General features: G+C 40.3%; 1 protein-coding gene across 4 annotated transcripts in view; it reads right to left on the bottom strand.

Moving 5' to 3' along the window:
- Nucleotides 1–5,644, bottom strand: part of SMARCC1 (SWI/SNF related, matrix associated, actin dependent regulator of chromatin subfamily c member 1) — a 173,503-nt gene extending 167,859 nt beyond the window's left edge. For 3 of the 4 annotated variants that reach the window (XM_043963478.1, XM_043963485.1, XM_043963471.1), the window contains exon 1: nt 5,343–5,644. In XM_043963478.1, coding sequence (XP_043819413.1) covers nt 5,343–5,549 — 207 coding nt within the window. In that variant the 5' untranslated portion in view covers nt 5,550–5,644. The remainder of the gene's footprint in view (nt 1–5,342) is intronic. The other variant, XM_043963462.1, reaches the window with a different exon arrangement.
- Between the last annotated feature and the right edge of the window lie 20,262 nt (nt 5,645–25,906).

Here is a 25,906-nt window from a genome sequence, read left to right as displayed (position 1 = left end):
AAACAAGTTACACAAATGGAGAGCTAAACAATAATCTCTCCTTGTTTTTTTTTAGTGAGGCAATTGGGGATAAGTGACTTGCCCAGGGTCACACGGCTAGTAAGTGTTAAGTGTCTGAGGCCGGATTTAAACTCAGCTACTCCTGACTCCAGGGCCGGTGCTCTATCCACTGCGCCATCTAGCTGCCCCTAAACAATAATATCTCACAAGGTAGTAATTAATAAGAGCTGAATGTGAAAGACACTAAGTGCTATGGGTTTTAGCAGATTACAGCTGAAGTACTCAGTAGAATGCTGTTAATAAGCCAAATTTGGCTAGAAGGTACAAATTCACCTTTGCTCCCCAACTCCATGCCCTAACAAAAAAACCAATAAATTTACTGGTTTTAACATTACAGTAATTTCTTCCAGTCTCAAGAATACTCTACACAAGCTATTCCTCCTCATTTCCCAACTTCAAGCCAACTTGACAGGCTCCATTCAACATTTCAATCTTAATGTGTTTGTTTCTATTATACTAAATGATTTTAAAAGTCAGACTGATGGGTGCAACTACAAGATAATAACAGCTACACAGTGTACCATTATTGCAAAGTCACATGTTCATTCATTAGATTGAAGAGAACTCATTTCGTGCTGTAGCCATATATGTAACCTGATATAAAAAGACAATTATTTTAAAAGCTTACAACATGTTCAAGGAGTTTTGATTTGCTTAAACGCATTAGTTTTTCAATGTATAAATGGAATAGCCAAGCTGTAATTAATTGCTGACAACTAGTATTTATGGTTGAAATGCTTTATTTTCTGCAAGCAATCTTTTCTCTATCCTAACTAGATTCCCTTTATCTTAAAGGTTTTTATAAAAACACATTTCAAAAGACCAAATAAGTGTACATTTACACGCAATCAGAAAGTTGACAGAGTTCAAGTCTGACAACCACCAATTTTAAGTCCTTGGTTGCTGGCACCTTAAATGCAACCATTTATGCCATACTTTTAAAAAAGTTGCCTAATGTTTCAAATATTGTCACAACCATTAGAAAATTATTCTTCAAAAGAAGATATTTAACTATTACTTGTAGAGCAATAAACAAACTAAAACTGCAACATGCTGTTGGAAAAGTGTTTGAGATACCAACAATTCTTTTTCTTCAGCTATTTTCCATTCCCAACAAAAGTTCAATGCATATCTAGAAGTCTAAACTTAGAAGTGGAAGGGACTTTAAAGTTCATCCAGTTTAAGCACCATTTTTTTTCTTTAAAAAACAAACAAACAAACAACAACAGGGGAGCTGAGACTCAGGAATGTTAACTCACAGTAACGAAGAGTAGTAAAGTCTAGATTATACTCATGGAGTAATACTAAACTACTTCATGTACCACTTCCAAGACTTCCATTTTTTCCCCCCCTAGGTACACTGATATTTTTTTTAATTAAAAAAAATTTAAGATATTATTGACTAAGGTGACTGCTAATATTACAAATTTCATTTCACAGCAAAGTTCTTAGTTAACACTGGTCAGTCCATAAAATCTACATGACAAACCTTATGGATATACTTTTCAAAACTAGAAAAAGAAGCATTTCCAAAGTATGAATACCTGAGTTTTAAAGACCACAAGAAAAATAACTAAATGGGTTGAGGGGGAGGGAGTTTCTTTTTAAAAATAAAGACCACAAGGCTCTTCCCTCCCCTTCCCATTAAAATATCTCCTAGGCTATCAAGGTTTGTAAATAACTGATTCTAGTTAGACTATTTTAACTACCCAATAACAAGAAATCAAAATTCATCTGATAAAGCATATTTATCTATGAAAACTAGCAATGTACCTCATTCCCAACCTACACAATGAAAAATTTAACATGGAAAGGCAAGCAATGAATATTTTTTGTTTGCATATTGTAAAGATTTTAACAGTTTCACTGATAGTTATAACTAAAATAACAGAATCTGTTACATGAAATGGTGGGGGAGAGGGGAAGGGGGGGGAGGGAGGGAGGAAGCATGCCTGAGCATGAATGAATGTTTCACTATCTTACCAAAACAAAAATCTTGGGGACAATATAACAGTAACAACATTACCACCTGACAGTACTGTACTTTTCAAAGTTCTTTCATGATTTCATTTGTTGATGTCCATGAAAAATGATATTAAGATTAAAAATTAACAAACTAGTTTTATATTCACAGATATTATTTTCAATCAGGTTAGGAAAAATACTGCCAATTATGTATAATTGACTTAATGACACATTCAGCACTTTTCAAGCACTTTCTCCATTTGTAGGTATCTTGTTTCCCCCAACTACACTGTAAAATCCTTAAAGAAAAGAACCATAACTTACTCTTTGTTCCTCAATTAGCATAATTTCCACAGCTTTGGAATATTATCTGGTACACCAATGAAAATAACAGACTAATCTTTGAATAGAAGAATATACTTTTTGCTTGGTCCAGGCCTCATTACAAAATATAAAAGTTATAACTTGCATTTTCAGAACTGTCCTTAACGCTATTGAAAATGATATAAAATATCAGTATTTTACTTAAAACATTTTAAGATATTAAAGTATTTTCCCACAACTACCATAATCGCCCTTTTTGTCCATTAAATATTATGTGCTTCTAGAACATTTTATTTTCATTGATAATTTTTGTTTTTACATCATATATTTCTAAATGTCTCTTGCCCTGCTCTACTCAGCAAGTTTAACAGATATAAAAAGAAAAAAATTTTAAACAGTTTAGGAAAACAGTGTCTGACAGGATATACAATACTCTACCCACATAGTCCCCCACCTTTACAAAGGGAGTATGTGGATTTTCTTGACTCTTCTTGGAGCCAAGCTTAAACTTTAATTTCAAGCCACAGAAAAAGATCAAGGATAAACACACACTTGGGTACTTAGTGGCTTAGAATAATAATATATGGAGCACTAGTTCTTCCCTAGAAATGTACATCTGGATCTGCTCTACAGCCAGTTGACAGTGACCCCCCTAAACCACCTGAACAAAAACACCAGCTCCTCCAAAACAGTAAAGAAGATAGTTCTGCTGGTGAGCCTCAAAACATATCTCAAGCACACTCCTTAAGCAGCTAAACCAAAAGAAAAACAGGGAAATACTGGAAAAGCAGAGGTGGGGTCTAGTCTCTTACTTCAAAGTGTGGTCTGGGAAACTCAAGAGTCTCAAAACCCTTTTAAGGGGTCCAAGAAGTCAAAACGATTTTTCATAATAATGCTAAGACACTTTATAATACAGTAAACACTGATATGTAACCCACATAAACAAAAGCAGTCAATTTTTAGGAGTGTAAATGAGTCCTGAGACCAAAAAGTTTGAAAACCAATGGTAGAGACTCAATTCCATAAACCTTACAGAAGGCTCTTATCGACTCTAATAAAAGTTTATTTCGGGGCAGCTAGGTGGCGCAGTGGATAGAGCACCAGCCCTGGAATCAGGAGGACCTGAGTTCAAATCCGGCCTCAGACACTTGACACTGTGTGACCCTGGGCAAGTCACTTAACCCCAATTGCCTCTCTCTCTCTCTCTCACACACACACACACACACACACACACACACACACACGTTTATTTCCATTTGGTAAAGTTGGCAAAAGATTTTCTTACACACGATAAGCTTATTAGATCATCAATCTAGAGCTAGATAGGTTAAGGTGATCTAGTCAAACCCAATGATTTTAAAGATAAGGAAACTGAGATCCAGAGTTTAAGTGACTGTCCCAGGGTCTCACACAACATAAGTGGCAGAGGTGGGGTTCAAATTCAGGTCCTGTAATTCCAAATTCAGGGCTCTTTCCACCACAATGTAAAGTAGCACTTAACAGTAAGCATCTAAAAAAGCAATGACACCAGCTTCTGAGTTGCAAAAAGTGAAATGAAATTAATACTTGTACTTGGCAACAAGCATTTCATAATCATTAAGCTTTTAACTCCAGTTATTAACTTTCTCCTAAATATTCAATGCATTTCACAGAAGGTAATAACAAATAAGCAGTTTGTTATGAAAGCAAACATGAATTCATTTTATCCTTTTTTTTTGAAAAGCAAGCAGTGTGAAATGTAAATTCACATAGAATCATCTTCTTTGTAGATGAATGAAGATGATTGGTGGGGTCAGGGACATTTAAGTTCAAAATTTAAAAATAAAATTTAAAAAATATTTCTAGAAAAAAATCTTCTATGCCGTTCTCTTAGACATTTTTGTAAGCTTATTTTGAGGTTACAAACTCCAAAAAAACTTCAGGCTAGTTTTACCAACTTCCCCCAACTGACATGCTTTCCAATCCAAGTATCTTAAAAAAAAAAAAAAAGCCTGAAAAGTAGAAAGAAGGTACAGTTAAATGCTAGCCTTGAGTCAGAAAGACCTGAATTCAAGTCCTGTCTTAAGCACCTCCTAGCTTTGTGACTCAGGGCAGGCCAATTAAGGTCTCATCCTCAGTTTCCCTATCTGTACAATGAATAGAATATATCTCACTCGGTTGTTATAAGATGGTATGTTACTGCATAAACTGCTTTGCAAACTTTGAAACGCTATGGTTTAAAAAAATAATTAAAATGGGTTTCAACCACCTTATTTATCTAACCAAACTGTATATAATAGGTTCCCATGTTCTGTAGATTATCACGTCTTTTAAAAAAAGTAATAAAATAAAAAGATTAAGAATGAAGGTGCTCCTTTGTTGGGATGTTTTGAAGGGAAAGGGAGTCATGTGTTCGGGCCACAGTGCTGGGATTTGGGGGGCTGGCATACTCAAGGTCTAGAGCTCCCCCAGTTTAAGGACGCTGCAGCACTCCCCGCCCACCCCCCCCTCCAACAACTAAATTAACAATCAGCCCTAGGACTCCGGGCACATCAGAGAGAGGGGATGCAAAGGTTAGATAACGGCCGGCCTTCAGGGTGCTTACGGTCAAAGACCACGAAGCATTAGCTAAGAAAAGTGCAACAGGAGGCTCTAGGGGGAGGGTGGCTACCCAACCAGGGGTGGGGGAGGAGGAGGCACATCTGGGAAGACTTCCTGGAGGCGACGCTCACCGCTCTCCCATTCACGCGTGGGGCGCGCCCGCCCAAGCCAAAACCGAGTCCGCGGCGCCCCCAGGCCCCCCGCCGGCAGGAAAGAAAGGCCCCTGGGGGAGGTGGAGAGGGGAAGCCCCAGAGCCGCGGGCCGCCCTTTGTTGTCCCTCATGGCGGGGAGTGGGGGGGGGGAAGGGCTGCGAGAGGGGGAGGGCCCCACCGGGCCGCTCCCCACCCCCACCTCCCCCCGCGGCCGTTCCCCCCCCACCTCCAGCCCCGCGGCCGCCCCCCGCGAGGACCCACCTTCTTGTAGTGCTTGCCGAGCCAGACTCGCACCGAGTCCAGCTGGGAAACCGTTTCCGGGCTCTCCCAAAACTTGCCAGCCGGGCCCCCGTCCTTCCGCCGACACAGCGCCAGGCCCACCGCCGCCGCCGCCGCGCTCCCCGGCCCAGCGCCGCTCGCCGCCGCCCCTGGGGCGCCGCCGCCCCCACCGCCCGCCGTCGCGGCCATTGTCGCCGTTGCCTGTGTCCGCTGCCGCCGCCTGCTCTGGGACTTGCCGCCTGCGCGCGCACCTCCCAACTCCAGCGGGGCGGCCTCGCGCGCGCCTTGGTTCCTCCTCCTCCTCTTCCCTCCTCCCACTTCCTTCTCCTCCAGCCCAGGCCCGGCCCGCCCCCGCCCGCGCTTCGGCTCGTAAAGCATTGGGCCGCCGCGCGCACGTGGGGACGCATGCGCTAAGCTCGCTCCCCTGCTCTTAAGATTTCCGTCCGTTCACAAACTTTTTTTCCTCCCCGCCCTCCTCCGCGCTCCTAAGGGTGCGCGCGCAGCCACCATCCCCTCTTTAACCGATGCGCTCAGTTCTACCTCCTAAAGGAGTCTTTCCCGCTTTCTCTTAAGTCTGGGCCCTCTCTCTGCTGATTGTTTCCAATTTATCCGTTATATAACTTGTTTGTACTTAATTGTTTGCATATTATCTCTCTCGTTAGACTATGAACTTCATAACCGAGCCTGTCATTCTCCTTTCTTTGTAATCCCAGCGTTTATCCTGGCAGACAGTAGGCGCCTAATAAATGCTACGAACTGGAGTAAGGAGCCACGGCCTCCAGCCTCAGAGCTAGAGAAATGCTTTTCTCCTACAGGTTGCTCGAGTATATCATTCTCTCCTCATCCTCTATTCCTTGCCTTGGGGGTATTCCCCAGACTCCAGAACTTTCCCATTCACCTAAGGTATGAGAGATGCAAAGTGGATGAAGGTGAGGATTTGGTGTCAGAAAGACCTGGGTTCGAGTTCTACCACTGATACTATTACCCTGGGCAAATCACTCACCATATTGGCCCCAAGCGACTCACTAAAATAAATTACAGAAGTGTCAAGTTTTATAAATCCAAGCAGTTTCTGGAGTTGCCTTGGCCCAGATCAAGAAAACAATCCCGGGGCAGCTAGGTGGCGCAGTGGATAGAGCACTGGTCCTGGATTCAGGAGGACCTGAGTTCAAATCCGGCCTCAGACACTTAACACTTACTAGCTAGCTGTGTTACCCGGCCCGCAAAAAAAAAAAAAAAAACAGTCCCCCACAACTCTATGGAAGGGGTTGTCATACGATCCTGAAATGAGAGAATGAAGGATCATTAGAGATGATCTAATCCAACCTTCTTTATTTCACCAAAGAGAAACTTTGAGCCCTGAAGGCAGGAGAAGTCACTTGCGCTTGGGCACAAAAGTGCCCAAGCTGAGAGTTGGATACAGTATTCTCTCCTATGCTGTTTTCAGTTCATAAGATTGCCTCCTCCTCCAATCTCAGCTAAACATGGTCAGCACTCACCTGCCTGGAGAGAGCGCAATGCTTAGGACTTAGAGGCACTTCATGTTTATTGATTAATTGATGGAAGGAAAGAGCCTCTCTCATCACCCTCATCATCCCACACTTGAATAATTCGCAGTCCCTTTGGTCCAGATTTTAGTTATTAGGTCCTCTTTAAGAGCTCTGACCTCCCCTAAAGCCAGAGCTCTCTGATGCTCTGTTACTCTTTTCTTGGGGAAGCTTTCCTAAGGCAGATTACTGCTCATCTACAACAGGACAAAATAGGGTATAGTAAGTATCTCGAGGAGCTCACTCACCTAAGAGAGAAGATTTAGGAAGGTGAATAAAATAAACATATTGTTTAGAGTCAATGTATAGCTAGCATGTATCTAGCACTTTAAGTAGTTTTACGTACATTGTCTCTATGCGCTTTAGTGACTTCCTCCTGGTCCTAGAAGCAGAATGAACTCTGATCTTCCTGACTCCAAACATTCTATCTCTGTGCCACTATCTCCCTACAAAAAACTCCTATGACATGTAAGTATTATAAGAAGTTGAGAGAAGAATGAGATTATGTTGTGAACTAAGGCAACTAAATTAAGTTCTAGGGGGCTTACTACTACTACTACTGCTACTGCTGCTCCTGCATGCTGCTACCACTACCACTACTATGATTATTCCTAGTGTCTATTGCTACTGTCAGAACTATAGGAGATCCTCACCCTCTAGGAGTCAGGTAAAGAAGGCCTAAGCTCATTCTATGCTCAGTCACCAAAAGACCCCAGAGAAGTAGAGGGTCCCTATCAAATGTTCCATCTCCCATGCTACAATCATCAGTCAGGTCAATAAAGATTTATATGTTAAGTACCTACTATATACCATATGTTGTGCTAAGTGCTAAGGATATAAAAAGAGACAAAAGAAAGTCCCTTGCCCATAAGAGTTCACTATGGTAATGGAAGAGACAGCAAGCAAATATGTCACAAACAAACCATATAAATGATAAATAGGAAGTCATTAAAGAGGGAAAGCACTAAAATTCAGAGGAGTTGGGAAAGGGCTTCCTGTTAGAAGATGGAATGTGGGGATGAGGAAGGACAATACTCCAAGCATGGGAGATCAGCCAGAGAAAATGCCTGGAGCAGAAAGATGAAGTGTCTTGTTGGGAAACAGCCAGGAAGGAACCAGTATTACTGGACTGAAGAGAATGTGATAGGGAGTTAGTGTGTAAAAACACTAGAAAGGTAGGGAGAACTAGTCCCTGAAGGGCTTTGGAACCTAAACAGAGGATTTTGTATTTGTTCCTATGGGAATAGGGGAAGAACTGAAGTTTAGAGGATATGGGCAAACCTGAACTTTAGGAAAATCACTTGGGGTGGCTGAATGGAGAATGGGTTGGAGTGAAGAGATTTGAAGCAGGCAGACCCCACTAGCAGCAGACTATTGCAAATAGTCCAAGTGTAGGAATAATAAGGGCTTGACCAGGATAGTGTCAGTTATTGAGGAGGAGAAGGGGATGAATTTTCATGAAGAAAAAGTATTTAGGATTAAAACAAATAAATAGACTTACCCAGCAAAACAGTATAATCCTATGGGGGGTGGGGGGGGGAAATGAACCTTTAATGAAATAGAAAAACTTCCAAGTATTTCTGATGAAAAGACCAGAATTGAGTAATGTGAGAATCAGAGCTCTGTCCTGAGGAGAAAGCATGTGACTTGGGTCCGAAGTTACACTCTATAGAAATGCCTGTAGTCATGTCAATCAAAGCTACCAGCCAATTAGCTTGGAACTGTGTGTGTGGACAACCCTGCTTCCTGTTTCACAGACAGCTTCTGTGAGAATCGGCAGAAGATCACCCACTTTTAGTTCAGAAATGAGCTTGATGGCAGATGGAGAATGGGGGGGGGGTGGCCCCCCGGGGGCTGGGACGTGGGAGGGGCTCTTAGGTTGTTACAGACACCAACTTGGTGAGAGATGTCTAGGAAAGGAAATTGTTTTCTTTCTCTCTGGCTATACCGAATTAGATCTGAGCTAGGATTTCCAATGCTATAAGGACATCTGTTCTCAATCTCTCTTCCTCCCTAACTTATAATAAATAATAAAAGCCTAAACTCTTGCTGAATTTATCAGTGATTCAAGACTGGGGTGGGGGAATGATTAGAACCACACCCATTTAGATGTTAAAAACAACATAGCAGAAATCTTGAAAATACATAAGAGTCAAGGGAAAATTAAAATGTAATATTAGCAAGCAATCAGGAGAGGTTAAGTAAGGATAAAGTGTTTAGATTTTTTTGTGTGGGGCAATGAGGGCAAGTGACTTGCCCAGGGTCACGCAACAAGTGTCAAGTGTCTGAGTCCGCATTTGAACTAATGTCTTCCCAAATCCAGGGCTGTGCTTTATCCACTGTACCACCTAGCTGCCCCACGACGTGTTTAGATTCTAATATGGGAGATGATACATCGTATTCCACTTAGAACCCTAATACCATCAGGGGTCACAGAGGGAGTTTAAAGAAGACAGGAACCTGGGGGCAGCTAGGTGGCACAGGGGATAGAGCAACTGGTCCCTGTGATTTCAGGAGGGGCCTGAGTTCAGATCCGGTCTCAGACACTTGATACTTACTAGCTGCATGACCTTGAGCAAGTCACATTAACCCCTACATTGCCCCTGCAAAACAAAAAACAAAAACAAACAAACAAACAAACAAAAAAGAAAACAGGGACCCAGGAGTGGCTTTTATTATATTTAAATTATCCTTAAAAAAAGATAAGAAATGGAGGGGAAAAGGAATACACTAAGGGAAGAAAAGTGGAGGAAAGATAGGGGAACTATATCACATGAGCAGAGCACACACAAATAAAACTATACAAATAAAGAGTTAGTGGCAAGGGGGTCAGTGATAATTGAACTGTACTTTTATCTGAACTGCTCAAAGGAAGGTAGAATACACATACATACACACAAAGACTCTGGTATAAAATACATTTAGCTCATCAGGTAAACAATTGAATGGGGGAAAGATAGAAGAGGAGATAAAAGGAAGGGTACATTTAGGGAGTGATTAGTAAGAAGCAAAACAAACCCTAATTTTAGAAAACAGAATATGAAGAATAATTTGAAAAGAAAGGAAAAAAAGTAAGAACCTGTGACTGAAGTCTGGGAAAGGGAGAAAAAAGAGGGGCTAGGGAGCAGAAATAAAGTTCACTAAGCATGGAGCACTGGTACTGCACACAGTTCTCTTTCTGCCCTTTTCTTATTTGTAAAGAGGATGAAACAAGAAAAAAAAAGAGGAAAACCTATAACAGTACAGGATTGCAGAAAATACAAAATTAATAACTATGAATATGAATGGCATGAAATCACTCATAAGAAGGATGAGGATAGCATAATAGCTTAAAAAACAGAATTCAACAATATGTTCTTTTTTTAATTTTTTTTTTTAGTGAGGAAATTGGGGTTAAGTGACTTGCCCAGGGTCACACAGCTAGTAAGTGTTAAGTGTCTGAGGCCGGATTTGAACTCAGGTACTCCTGACTCCAGGGCCGGTGCTCTATCCACTGCGCCATCTAGCTGCCCCCCAATATGTTCTTTAAAGAAACACATTTGAAACAAAGATTCACACAGAGTTAGATCTAGAGAAAATCTATTGTGTTTCAGCTGAATTCAAAAGAGAGGGATAATGATCTTGATCTTTGGCAAGATAAGTGCCAAAAAGACTTGATTAAAAGAGATAAATATAGAATCTGTTTATCATAGACAATTAATTAATAGCAATTTTAAAGATACATGCTTTGAATGGGATAACATCTAAATACTTGAAAGAAAAGCTAAATGAATTACAGAGCAGAAAAAGCAGTAAAACTATAAGAAGGGGGAACCACAACATACCCCTAGACAAATCTAATTGATGAAACATAAAGGAAGGATCCTATTCCCTCATTTGGATCATGGGTGGGCATTTGATAACTGCTTCCAGTTTGCTACCATAGGATGAAGCCAGAACTGTGGTTCATTGAAAAGACACAACAGCCAAAGCAAATCTCATTCTTCCACTTTCTTGCCAAGCCATGTTTGAGTAGAGAGGCAAGAAATGCTATTAGCTTCCTCTTGGGGAGAGAGGTCTTGGGCCTTTACCTCTCCACCCAGTTTGCTGCAGCCTATGTTTTCTTTATCTTTCTTGAGTTAAAATGAAGAAATATTAGAGATGGCTATGACCTTGTAAGCTTTGCAAGGTGAGGAGAGTGAATCAGTAGAAATCCAGAAGCTGGATAAGAATCCATACTGGAGACTTGCAGGGAGCCACTTTTCACCGGAACTATTGCAATGGCCTCCTAATTGGTCTCTCCCCTCTCCAATCCTCCATACAGCTACCAATGGGATACTTCTAAGACGGGCCTGTTTAGCTTCCCCAAGTTTCTAGTATCCTCGTCCTCTTGAAATTTTTATGCTACTTTGTATATACTTTATTTACCTACTTATATACTCTGTATCCCCTCCCCCAAAAGAATATATGTTCCTTTATTTCAGAGACTGTTTTGGTTTTGTATCCCCAGCACTAAAAAAAGTTCCTTGACATTGCACAGAGTTGCTACTATTTATTAAGAATACATTGAGGGGGGCAGCTAGATGGCGAAGTGGATAGAGCACTGGCCCTGGATTCAGGAGTACCTGAGTTCAAATCCAGCCTCAGACACTTAACACTTACTAGCTGTGTGACCCTGGGCAAGTCACTTGACCCCAATTGCCTCACTAAAAAAAAAATAATAAATAAGAATACATTGAGGGGGGAAGATAGATGTCACAGTGGATAGAGCACTGACCCTGGAGTCAGGAGTACCTGAGTTCAAATCCGACCTCAGACACTTGACACTTACTAGCTGTGTGACCCTGGGCAAGTCACTTAACCCCAATTGCCTCACTAAAAAAAAAAAAGAATACATTGAGGGGGGCAGCTAGGTGGCACAGTGGATAAAGCACCAGCCCTGGATTCTGGAGTACCTGAGCTCAAATCTGACCTCAGACACTTGACACTTACTAGCTGTGTGACCCTGGGCAAGTCACTTAACCCCCATTGCCCAGCAAAAACAAACAAACAAAAACAAAAAACAAACAAAAAAAAGAATACATTGAGGGGCAGCTAGGTGGCGCAATGGCCAGCGAGGACCTGAGTTCAAATCCAGCCTCAGACACTTAACACTTACTAGCTGTGTGACCCTGGGCAAGTCATTTAACCCCAAATGCCTCACACACACACAAAAAAAAGAATACATTGAAAAAAGTAGCCAGGGGGCAGCTAGGTGGCACACTGGCCCTGGATTCAAGAGGACCTGAGTTCAAATGTGACCTCAGATACTTGATACTTACTAGCTGCGTGACCCTGGGCAAGTCGCTTAACCCTCATTGCCCTCTAAAATAACAAAAAAAAAAAAAAAAAAAAAGAAAGAAAAAAGTAGCCAGAAGAACTTAGAACATCTCATCAGAACTATTAAGGAATATTTGAAAATGTGCATTTTTAGTTTTCCTTATTAAGAAATTGTTGTCTTGAACATCTCTATAACTAATGAATTGTTCCTTTTATTGATACTTCTGATGTCAAAAAAGGGGTAAACAGAAAAACCTAAAACCTGAGTTCTAATTTAGATCTGAGCTCTAAGAGGGATTCAGACCCCAGTTAGTGGATAACTTAAGACTTGAGTCTTTATTAATAAAAGTCAGGGCCTAGGGGCAGCTAGGTGGCACAGTGGATAAAGCACCAGCCTGGATTCAGGAGTACCTGAGTTCAAATCCGGTCTCAGACACTTGACACTTACTAGCTGTGTGACCCTGGGCAAGTCACTTACCCCCCATTGCCCCGCAGGAAAAAAAAAAAAGTCAGGGCCTAGGTTTTTCCTTCCCACATTAATCACCACTCATAACAAGAACATAAAGAGGCAGGTCATAACTAAACTATAACAAAGACATGAGACAGCCTATAGAAATTCTAACTGATAAATGTTAAACTAGGCATGAGAACAAAAAATACAGGGACAATCTGACCATGGCAAGTTGAGGTAACTTGCGCAGAAAAGGCCAAGTTTGTTCCCAGATTAACATGAGTGGATTAGTTTGTCAAGATAGGGAAATAGTGAGAAAGAACACTACTGAAACTAAGGATAGGACTGCCAAAGGAAGAAAGAAGGAAGGAAGGAAGGAAGAAAGAGAGAAAGAAAGAAAGAAAGAAAGAAAGAAAGAAAGAAAGAAAGAAAGAAAGAAAGAAAGAAAGAAAGAAAGAAAGAAAGAAAGAAAGAAAGAAAGAAAGAAAGAAAGAAGAAAAAGAGAAGGTTATTGAAGGAGTTTTGCTTTTTTAATACGCAGAATAAAATGGAAGGAAGCCCAAAAGGTATCACAGATTAGCAAGACAACTTTGAAAGTTATATGTTGACTTTATTATGTATTTTAAAAGAAAAGGAATCTCTATATAGAGTTGCAGTTTCATTTACACTCTGTTTTACTATGTATATAGAAATGATCATTTTATTTTACTGGTTAAATTCAGAATTTAAGGAAAAACATTTTTTAAACGGGGTGGCATGGGAGAGTGCTGGATACGGAGCCAAAAGACCTTGGCTCTGCCATTTACTACTGGTATGTCCTTAGACAAATTATTTTACCACACCCTATATTCTTCACTTATAAAATGAGAGATTGAACTAAATGATCTCTAAGGTTGTTGCAGATAGATCAGACTACTTAAAATAAGAAGTGATCTCTCTCCTGTGCTTATTCTCACCTTGAATCATTGGTTATGTGGTAAAGATCACCAATCTAGAATTAAAAATATTTCTTTAAAGAACCTAACATACAATTCATGTATCCTAGTGGAGTTTCTTAAAGAACATATCACCTACAGCCTGGTCCTGAAGTAGCGAGGAAGGATTCTGGGATGGGACTAGTTCTTCAAATACCTCCACACAATGGTGAGTGCCCACATCTGTGAGGAGCAGACAGACAACATAGCTTTGGGCTTGACTTTTATGTTTTTATGTAAACAAAATCTCATTTCTGATGGGAGAAATAAGATCTGTTACTTTTGATCCATGCTGCTGACATTTTGTGAACATTGCTTGGCCTGAATATAGGAGGCTGAGCTCATGATTGGCCATGCTGCTTGTTTAGCAAACTTGAGGGCTTAGGAGACTGGGGGAAAGAAAGGCTGTCCAGGGCAGCTTCTTAGAGAACAGCCTTGGAGGATGCTATTATTCAGAGTAGGAAGTCCATGCTGTATGACCTTTCATAGAATTTAGGAATTTTTGTTCTTGTTTCTGTTGATGTTCACTCATTTCAGTCATGTCCAACTTATTGTGACCCCATTTGGGTTTTTCTTGGCAAAAATACTGGAGTGGGGGCAGCTAGGTGGTGCAGTGGATAGAGCACAGGCTCTGGAGTCAGGAATACCTGAGTTCAAATCCAGCCTCAGACACTTAACACTTATTAGCTGTGTGACCCTGGGCAAGTCACTTAACCCTAACTGCCTCACTAAAAAAAAAAATACTGGAGTGGTTTACCATTTCCTTCTCCAACTCATTTTATACTTGAGGAAACTAAGCCAGAGTTAAGCAACTTTCCCAGGGTCCCGCAGCTAAGTTTCTGAGGCCAGATTTGAACTCAGTAAAATGACTTTCTGATTCCTGATTCTAAGCCCAATCCTCTATGCTCTAAGCCACCTGGCAAACAAACCATAAAACTACTGAACTTTTTAATAATGGTTACAAAAGTTTACAGTAAACTTCACAAAATAACTACTGGCTCAGGGCAGCTAGATGGCACAGTGGATAAAGCACCGGTCCTGGATTCAGGAGTACCTAAGTTCAAATCCAGCGTCAGCTATGTAGGTCTAACAATCAGAGTCTTCAAAAAGGGTTGAGTCAGTTTTGGTTATCGCTTTGTCTCATAGTCTTCATTTGTTCTCTAGTGTGACTATGGCCAGTGAGTAACCATGCTGTGGCGGGGATAGAAATGCCATGGCCTTGGGAGAACAAACCACAAGAATCCAGGAGTAAGAATCCAGAATGAATATTGTAGCCGGCTCAGTGTTTTTACTCTGAGGAGCAAGGGGGCAATCTTTGAGAGTTCAGTCCTATGCCAGCAACCATTAGGAAACCAAGTCAGGTCAGGATATGAATTTAATGTGACCAGTGACCAGTGGTATATAGGAACTTAGCTAAGTTTTCAGTTTACTCCCCCAGAGACTAATGTAGTGAGAGGGATAGTTGCCTTTCAAGTCTTGGGGAAAATATTTGTGCATTGTTCATGCTTTATCTGTGAAATTAATACCCTCTTGTAAAAGCTACTTGATGTTAAGTAGTTAAATGGAGCTGGGGATGTTAGTTATTGGCTCTGTAACAAATGGGAGAACATGGCCAGTTGAGGTTCAAGCTAATGGCAATAGAGAAAAGGCATACCACAAATTTCTCAGAATTACACTGAAGAGTGATATGACCTCTCTGGCCCTGAAAGAATGGTACCAGAGTATTACATGTATATAATCTCAGAAATGCTGAGATTTGTTTTCTTAGGAGGACTAATGTGGTGGCAAATAAATTTGGGTAAAATCTAGATAGACTCTAGGGTTTATAATTTTTCAATTTATTTAAATTTTTAAAATTCTGAACTTAAACACCCCAAAAAAGTAGTATTTCCACGTAAAGACAGAATTACCCAAAAGTATTGTACTTGAAGATGAATCTTTTTCATTTTGCTTGTTTACAAAGAATAGATTATATTTTACATATCAGTTATTATTTTAGAATCAGTATTGCTAATTCCTTTCTTTCTTGCCAACTCCTTTCCCTTATTAAAAACAGAAAAACAACAACCCATGTAACAAATAAACATAGTCAAGCAAAGCAAATCCACATGTTGGTCATATCCAAAAAGTTATATTTCTTTCTACACGTGAAGATCATTACTTCTTTGTCAGGAAGTAGGTAAAATGCTTCATTATAAATCTTCTAGAAACCTAATTGGTCTTTGCTTGGATAAGAATTCTTAAGTATTTCAAATCTATTTTCCTTTACAACATTGTTGTCTTTTTGCAAATTGTCCTTCTGGTTCTGCTACTTTTGCTCTGAATCAATTCATACCTTCCAGGATTCCCTAAAATGATCACTTTCATAATTTCTTATGCTAAAATAATATCCTATTTCAAATTGCTGTAATTTGTTCAGCCAATCTCCATTTGGTGGGTATCTCTTTACTTTTTAATTTGGGAGGGTTTTCTTGTCCCCTCTTAAAACAGTCCCTTTTGCTTGCCATCATTCTCTCTAGTATTGTTCACTGTCTCAACACCACCCATTTGTATACCTGTGTGCATAAGTGTTCAATTCTCCTTTGCCCAGTTTGGATAAGAGTGAAACTTCCAATGCCTGCTCACTCCACTTCCTCTATGTCTGTATACTCTTCTTCACACACACCTCAATTATGAGAAAGAGAAATTTTCATCCCCATTTATTTTTTTTTCCCCCTTTGGTGAGGCTATTGGGGTTAAGTGACTTGCCCAGGGTCACACAGCTAGTAAGTGTTAAGTGTCTGAGGTTGGTTTTGAACTCAGGTCCTCCTGAATCCAGGGCTAGTGCTCTATCCACTGTGCCACTTAGCTGCCCCCATCCCCATTTCTTTTACTCTCTCTTATCTTTCCCAAAATTTCCCCAAAACTTTCAAAACAGAACCAGTCTAACTCTAGGGTCTCTGTTTTTTTCTTATTTAATGCCTTCATTACTATATGAAGACTTAAGGTTCTGAAGGGATACTTGCTTCTCTCCTCTTCTTAGAATATCAGCACTGCATCATCATAGAGTCCCTTCCAATTGCTCAACTAAATTCACCTTTGTAGTGTTACAGTCAAAATAAGGTAAAATAATGCACAAAGTTGCAAGCCTCAGCAATTTATTAGTAAAGCATGAATTTACCAATAAATAGGATCACAGCTTCCTCAGCAATGCTAAGAGCCCTAATGAGGGGAACAGCTTTTATAGTTTTGGGGATTTCAGAACAAAGAATAGGACTTGGTAGGCAGGAGAAAAGTTATGACAGGTTACAAGAGCTCAGCATCATAAATGGCAAACTCAGTATGATTGGTTACAGAGCTGATGTGTGAGGAACAATATGATTGTTGGGAAATTGGGAACAAGGGGCTAGCAACAACCCATTCCTTCCCTCCTGTGACTAAGAACTATTCATTATGTATTTATGTATTAATTTTTTGGGGGTGGGACAATGAGGGTTAAGTGACTTGCCCAAGGTCACAAAGCTAGTAAGTGTCAAGTGTCTGAGGCCAGATTTGAACTCAGGTCCTCCTGAATCCAAGGCTGGTGCTTTATCCACTGCGCCACCTAGCTGCCCCAGAACTATTCATTATTTTAGTCTATGTGCAAGGTTAGAGGTAGTGGACCAGACTTCTTTGGATAATAAACCAGACATCCTTGAAGGATAGCTTGGTGGTGTGACATGTAAAATTTAATGTGGTCACCTATTTACTGTCCCAAGTATAGGGAAGATTAGCTGGGGTTCCTAATATAGCACTACTAATAAATTAGAGGCTACTGCACCAGGTTGGGGGCATTAAGCATTTATTAAAGCATATTAAACATTAATAAAGAGAGAGCACATAGCTCTGAAGAATAGGAAAGCCTAGCTAGGATCTACGGCAGAGAGAGGAGGGAAAAAGGCACCTTCACCTATGAGTCTTAGGCCAAAAAGAGGAAGATCCTGTCCCTGTCAGAGTGGAAGCTAACTGAAGGTCTGGAAGTGAGGTGGTCCCTACACACTGCTCCAACCTAATTGGCCAGCATCACCCAAATCCATTGGTTCACTGGATTTGAGGGTGGTCCACAAGTAGAATGTGCTGAGGTCAGAGTTCAGATCCTCTGGCAGGAAGAAGGCTTTCAAGGTAGGTGTGATTTTGAGTGAGGTAACATCTTGACTCTGGGCTGACCTTAAGAAAGGTCAGCAGGGGGCCCCTGGAAGTCCCCAAACTCCTAATATTAATAATTTTCTCACAGTGGTGTAAAGATACTAGATTAGACTCCCTGGTGTCCACTGGCATCCCTCAAAAATAACAGATCACTTTGTAGGAAGAATAGAACAGTGATTAGCAGGAGAACTGGATTTCTAAACTTAACTCATTACAGACCAGCTCAGTTTCTGAACTAAGTTCAGAGAGAAAGAACAATGACATAGGCAGTAATAGACAAAATCAATTAATTATAAATAGGATCAAGAGGGCAGAGCCAAGATGGTGGGAACAAAAAGGCAGGGGCTCTCCCAAATTCCCCTCCAAACCACCTTAAAAAACACTTCAAAATGAATTCTGGAACAACAGAATCCACAAAAAATGGGTTGAAATAATTTTCCAGGCCAAGACAACTTAGACTGTTGGCAAGAAAGGTCTGTTACACCAGGGTGAGAGTGGAGCACAGTCCATTCCCTGGCAAGACAACAGCAGGCCTTGGGGGCAACTGAATCAGGAGCAGCAGCTTCTGGAACTCTCAGCCCACAGATCGTAAGGGGATTGGAAAACTAGTCAGGAGGAAATTACATGGGTCCCTTTGCTTACCTTCTTTATTCCTATGCTCTCTAGTGTTTTTTTGTTTTTTGTTTTGGGGCAGGGTAATGAGGGTTAAGTGACTTGCCCAGGGCCACACAACTAGTAAGTGTCAAGTGTCTGAGGCTGGATTTGAACTCAGGTCCTCCTGAATCCAGGGCAGGTGCTTTATCCACTGTGTCACCTAACTGCCCCTCTCTCTAGTGTTTTTAATAAGAATGGGTATTGGGGCAGCTAGGTGATACAGTGGATAGAGCACCAGATCTGGAGTCAGAAGGACCTGAGTTAAAATCTAACCTCAGACACTTGATGCTAACTAGCTGTGTGATGCTGGGCAAGTCACTTAACCCCAACTGCCTCACTAAAATAATAACAATAACAATAACAATAATAATAATAATGTGTTGTAGTTTCTCAGAGGCATTTTCTGTACCTAGTGAGATATTCATATGATTTCTGTTGTCTTTGTTATTGACATGGTCAGTTATGTTGATAATTTTTCTAACCCTGCATTCCTGGTATAAATCCCACCTGGTTATAGTTTATGGTCCTTGTGATATATTGCTGTAATCTCCTGGCTAATATTTTATTTAAATTTTTGCATTGGTATTTATTAGGGAAATTGGTCTGTAATTTTCTTTCTGTTTTGGGTCTTCCTGGTTTAGGTGTCAGCACCATACTTATGTCATAAAAGCAATTTGTTAGGACTCCTTTGCCTCTTTTCCCAAATAGTTTATATAGTATTGGGATTAATTGTTCTTTAAATATTTAATAGAAGGGGGGCAGCTAGATGGTGCAGTGGTTAAAGCACCGGCCCTGGATTCAGGAGTACCTGAGTTCAAATCCGGCCTCAGACACTTAACACTTACTAGCTTTGTGACCTTGGGCAAGTCACTTAACCCCCATTGCCCTGCAAAAAAATATATATATATTTAATAGAATTCGCTTATGAATCCAAATGGTCCTGGGAAATTTTTTCTTAGGAAGTTTATTGATTTCTTGTTCAATTTATTTTTTCTAAGTTTGGGTTAAATATTCTATTTCTTCTGTTAATCTGGGTAATTTATATATTTGTAGATATATATCCATTTAATTTATATTGTCAAATTTATTGGCATGTAATTGAGCAAAATAGCTCCTGGGGGCAGCTAGATGGTGCAGTGGATAGAGCACCAGCCCTGGAGTCAGGAGTACCTGAGTTTGAATCTGGCCTTAGACACTTAACACTAGCTGTGTGACCTTGGGCAAGTCACTTAGCCCCAATTGCCTCACTAAAAAAGAAAAAATAGCTCCTAACAATTGTTTTAATTTCCCCTTCATGGGGATGAATTCACCGCTTTGATTTTTGATACTGGTAATTTGGTTTTCTTCTTTCCTTGTTAAAATCAAATTAACAAGTGGTTCATCTATTGTGTTTTTTTTTTCATAAACCAGCCTCTAGTTTTATTTATTAGTCCAATAGTTTCCTTAATTTGTCTTTTGATTTTCAGGATTTCCAATTTGTTGTTTAATTGGGGATTTTTGATTTGTTCTTTTTCTAGGTTTTTTTTTAGCTGCATGCTCAATTCATTGAACTGTTCTTTCTCTATTTTATTGATGTAAGCAATTAGAGATATACATAGTCCTCTAAGTATCACTTTAGCTGTATCCCATCAATTTTGGAATGTTGTCTCATTGTTGTCATTTTCTTTAATAATATTGGTGATTATTCTACGATTTGTTCTTTGATCCACTTATTTTTTAGGATTAGGATTATTTAGTTTCAAATTATTACCCATTTTTCTATTTCCCATTACATTATTGAATATAATTGTTATTGATTATGATCTGAAAAGGGTATCTTTACTATTTTTGCATTTGGTGTGAGGTTTTTATGTCCTAATATATGGTCAATTTTTGTGTAGGTGCCCTGCATTGTTAGGAAAAAGTATATTCTTTTCTATTCCCATTCAATTTTCTTCAGAAATCTATCATATCTAACTTTTCCAGAATTTTGTTCACTTCCTTAATTTCTTTCTTATTTTTGTTAGATTTATCTAGTTCTGACGGCAAAGTTGAGGTCCGCCACTAATACGGTTTTATTTTCTATTTCCTCCTGTAACTCATTTAGCTTCTTCAAGAATTGAGATGCTATACCATTTGATGCATATATATTCAATATTGATATTATTTCATTGTCTAGGGTACCTTTCAGCAAAATATAGTTTTCTTCCTTATCTCTTTCAATTATATTTATTTTTGCTTTTGCTTTGTCTGACATCATGATTGCTACCAATTTTTTTTTTTGCTTCAGCTGAAGCATAATATATTCTTCTCCAACCTCTTGTGTCCTTGTGTGTGTGCTTCAAGTGTGTTTCTTCTAAACAGCATATTGTAGGATTTGGGTTTTTAATCCATTCTGCTATCCACTTCTGTTTTAAGGGCTAGCCCTTCCTATTCACATATATTATTAAAAAAAATTGTTTTTTAAGTGAGGCAATTGAGGTTAAGTGACTTGCCCAGGGTCACACAGCTAGTGTTAAGTGTCTGAGGCCAGATTTGAACTCAGGTACTCCTGACTCCAGGGCCAGTTCTCTATCCACTGTGCCATCTAGCTGCCCCCTACATATATTATTATAACTAAATGTGTATTTCCCTCCATGCTATCACTCTCTCTTAACCCCATCCTATTTTTTTGTGTGTTTTACTTCTTATCACCATCTCCCTCCCAGTTCTCACTACCCTACTTATCCCTATCTATTTTTACTTCCCTATAGGCTAAAAGACATTTCTGGATTCAGCTGAGTGTGCATATTATTTCCTCTTTGAGCTAATTCTGATGAGTTTCAATCTTTGTCCACCACCGCCCCATCTTCCCCTCCATTATAATAGCTCTTTCATGCCTCTTTTATGTGACATAATTTATCCCATTCCATCTCCTTCCTCCTTCTTCTTCAAGGACAATCTTCTTTCTTATCTCTTTATTTATTTCTTTGGTATAATTCCATCAAAATCACTTTATGTCCATAACTTCTGGCTACATATACTCCTTCAAATTGTTCTTAAAGTAATAAAGTTCTTAAGAGTTACAAATATTATCTTGCTATATAGAAATATATACAGTTAAACCTTACTGAATCTTAACATTTTCTTTCTTGTTTCTTTTTTACATTTTTATGTTTGCCTTGAGTCTTGGATTTGGAGATCAATTTTTTTTTTAAGTGAGGCAATTGTGGTTAAGTGACTTGCCCATGGTCACACAGCTAGTAAGTGTTAAGTGTCTGAAGCCATATTTGAACTCAGGTACTCCTGACTCCAGGGTTGGTGCTCTATCCACTGTGCCACCTAGCTGCCCGAGATCAAATTTTTTATTCAACTTTGGTCTTTCATTCAGGAATACTTGAAAGTCTTCTCTTTTGTTAAATATCCACTTTCCTCCTGAAGGATTATATTAAGTTTTGTTGGGTAAATGATTTTTGGTTGTAATCTTGACTTCTTTGCCTTCTGCAATATCATATTCCAACTCCTCTGGTTCTTTAGTGTGGAAGCTGCCAAATGCTATTCTTTTTTTTTTCAGGGCAATGAGGGTTAAGTGACTTGCCCAGGGTCACACAGCTAGTAAGTGTCAAGTGTCTGAGGCTGGCTTTGAACTCAGGTCCTCCTGAATCCAGAGCTAGTGCTTTATCTACTGTGCCACCTAGCTGCTCCCCCCCCCCCAAATGCTATTCTAAGGGCCAAATTTAATAATGGGAAAAGTTAATTGGGTGGCTCACCTTAATATTGGTGTAAGAAAGGAAACAGCCTCTTTCAAAAACAAAACAGGTTTATTAATGGGAACATGTTTAAAACACTATATCTGAAGGGGCAGCTAGGTGGAGCAGTGGATAGAGCACCCACCCTGGATTCAGGAGGACCTGAGTTCAAATCCAGCCTCAGACACATGACGCTTACCAGCTGTGTGACCCTGGGCAAGTCACTTAACTCCAATTGCCTCACAAAACCTCCCCCCAAAAGAACTATTATATCTGAATCACACAAGTGAGATTAACAGAACTAGAAACAATGTATAAATCTCTGGGGGTAAAAAGACCCCAGGCACCTGAACCTGCCTCCAGTCCAGCTAGCTCCAAAGAGATAGCTTTGCCTCAAAAAGAAAAAACAAAAAACCCTCGCCACACTAGAAATCTGCAGATTTAAGGAGAATCAGCTGTGCAGTGTCTTTTGCTTTTGTTTGAAGGTCAAACACCAGCAGCTCCTCTAAAAATGTCTGCCTTTCTTCCCTGTTTCCCTCAGAACCCTCTCTAACTGCCTTTAACTTCTTCTTCCTCCCTTTAACTCCCTCTAACTGAATCTCTAACTGCCTTTTCCACAGGAAGGGGAGGGGTGGTTCTTAGCCATGCTGAGTCTCCAATTGGATCAGCATACCCACATGGGCTGTCTCCATTATAATCTAGCCAGACCCATGTGGGCATAGGAAAGCTATTAGAGAAGGCTTTAGTTACAAATGTTATGGGGGGAAATGGGGTATGGGTTTGGGTTAGGGGTTCTTAGGAATTCCTCTTTAAAGAATTACACCCTCTTGCACATAAAAGTAGTTAGAATAAGATGGTAGTTTATTTAGGGGCAAGGGAAGGGAAGGGAAGGGAAGGGAAACCATGAAAGAAATCCTTGGACTTCTCATGGGGAGATAGGTATGGAACAAAGCTACCAATCTCCAGGAGGCTGGTAGGTACTTTTATAGAGGACTGGGGGTGGGGTGGGGGGGAGGGGTGACCATTTGACTGTGGAAAGTTCCTTTAGTGAGGGAGTACCATCCCCCACTGGTGGTGGCTAGAGGAGTTGGGTGAGGGGTGGCCATCTCTCAAGCCATCTCTCTCTTCAGGACACAAAGGCCGAAGCCACACCCAAATTTATCTCCCCAGGGGTAAGGGAGATCAGAATGAAGGGTGGAGGTCCTGAAGCTGGCTCAATCCAATCTGGTTCCACTTATCTCTCTAGGTGTATCTGTCCTCTGGTTTAGTCTCTCAAGGAGAAGATTCCTTAATGTACCCCAGAGAACTTCTGGGGTACTCTGGGCCCCATGACACATAGTTTCAATAAATGTTCCCTGTTGTCAGTGTTCCTCTTGTTTGTTCAATTACCTCCCAAAGTACACACCCAAGCTTATATTTTTTTCAGTCTGACCATAATGAAGCAAAGATAGTGTCATGAAAACCCCAAATCACAATTAATTCTTTACACTGTGTAATCCTAACTATAGCTCCATGATAATTGAATTATTTCTTTTTGGCAGCTTGCAGTACTTTCACTGGGAGCTCTGGAATTTGGTTATGATGTTCCTGGGAGTTTTCATTTTGGGATCTCTTTCAAGTGATGATTGGTGAATTCTTTGAATTTTCATTTTGCCCTCTGGTCCTAGGATATCAGGGCAGGTCTCCTTGATAATTTTTTGAAAGATGACCAGGCTTTTTTTTTTTTTTAATCATGGCTTTTAGGTAGTCCAATAATTAAAAAAAAAATCTTAATGGTATTTTTTGTTCCCAGTTACATGTGAAGATAGTTTTCAACATTTGTTTTTATGAGATTTTGAGTTCCAAATTTTTCTCCCTCCTTCCTTTCCTTCCCCCCTCCACAAGACAGCAACCAATTTAACATAGGTTATATATATATAATCTTGTTAAACATATTTCCATATCAGGCATGTTGTGAAAGAAGAGTCAGAACAAAAGAGGAAACTCTCAAAAAAGAAAAAAATGAAAACAATATGGTTCAATTTTCATTCAGATTCCATAGTTCCTTTTCTGGATGTGGAGAGCATTTTCCATCATGGTTCCATTTGGAACCATCTTGGATCATTGTATTGCTGAGAAGAGCCAAGTCTATCACAACTGATCATTACACAATGTTGCTATTACTGTGCACAATATTCTTCAAGTAGTCTTAAATTATACCTCCTGGATCTATTTTCTAGGTCAGTTGTTTTTCCTATAAGAAATTTCACATTTTCTTCTGTTTTTTTTTATTTAAAAAAATTTTGTTTTATTGTATCTTGATTTCTTGTGGAATCATTAGCTTGTACTTGCCCAATTCTAGGTTTTTTTTGTTTTGTTTTTTGGTGAGGCAATTGGGGTTAAGTGACTTGCCCAGGGTCACACAGCTAGTGTTAAGTGTCTGAGGCCGGATTTGAACTCAGGGCCTCCTGACTCCAGGGCTGGTGCTCTATTCACTGTACCACCTAGCTGCCCCAGGTCCTCACTATTGATCAGCAATGATCAGCCTCCCTAATGACCTGTGCCAGGGATGGAACAACTTGGGGTGGAGGTTTGCTGGATTGCAGACTAGTGGCTTGCCTAGGGCAGTGTTGGCCCACAGGAATCAGGGCCTAGCTGGTAGATTTCCTTGGGCCTGGAACTTTGCTACAAGCCTGCTGTTGTGAGATTGGCTACTGCCCCACTTACGCAAAATTGATAGGGCATTGGCCCTGAAGTTAGAAAGACCTGAGTCCAAATCTGACCTCAGATACTTACTAGCTGTGTGACCCTGGGAAAGTCAGTTAACCCTGATTGCCTTAAACATCCAGGGTTATCTCCAGTCATCCTGATACATATCTTGCCACTGGAGCCAGATGGTTTTGGGGGAGAGAACGAGATTGATGAATCTGCACAGTTCTCCCTTTCTTAAATCCAATTCACTACAAGTCATGACATCACCCTGATGTCATGGTCCTCTTCAAAAACGAAGGACAAACAACAAATTAGTTCTAAGGTGGTTTCCAAGTTGTTTGAAGGGGAATTTTGGAGAGCTCCAGGAGGCTCCTTTCTTTGCCATCTCAGTACTGGAAGGTCTAGGTCATTTTTTGTTTGTTTTTTTGTGAGGCAGTTGGGGTTAAGTGACTTGCCCAAGGTCACACAGCTAGTAAATGTCAAGCGGCTGAGGCTGGATTTGAACTCAGGTCCTCCTGAATCCAAGGCCAGTGCTTTATCCACTGCGCCACCTAACTGCCCCCTCTATTTTAGTTTTTAATGAAAACCTTTCTTGTATAAGGTTTATCATTTTCTCTTGTTATTTTTCCTCATTTCAATTGTGTCATCCATAACTTTTACTTCATTAAAAAAAAAAGTCTTGCTTCATGTTATTCCTACGTATTTGTTAATCCTTGAGGAAAACCCATTCCTTCTCCCCCCCACCCCCCAACCCTACCCCTTTTGGATCTCTGTAGTTGTATAGAGTTACTTTCTCCTACTAGGTTGATTTTTTGGGTATCTCTGGTGCTACTATAATTCTTTATAGAGGCCCATATAATTTTGGTATTTACCTTTTTTCTTAATTCTTGAATTCGGACTTTGTGTCAGGCCAGGCTGTCCCCTGATGTTCTTTTGGGTAAGGTAGTCCTGCTTGGTCTTGATCTGTGTGACTTGGTGTCCTGGGTTAATCTCTACCTTCCTGGGTCTCTGAGATTTAGAGCACTGGATCTTCAGGGTCTTCTTTGGCATTTCAGGAGAC

Source organism: Dromiciops gliroides, chromosome 1 (genome assembly GCF_019393635.1).
Source record: "Dromiciops gliroides isolate mDroGli1 chromosome 1, mDroGli1.pri, whole genome shotgun sequence".
NCBI lineage: Eukaryota > Metazoa > Chordata > Mammalia > Microbiotheria > Microbiotheriidae > Dromiciops > Dromiciops gliroides.
The sequence above is the reverse complement of the archived record's forward strand: the minus strand, read 5'-3'. Positions and strand labels throughout refer to the sequence as shown.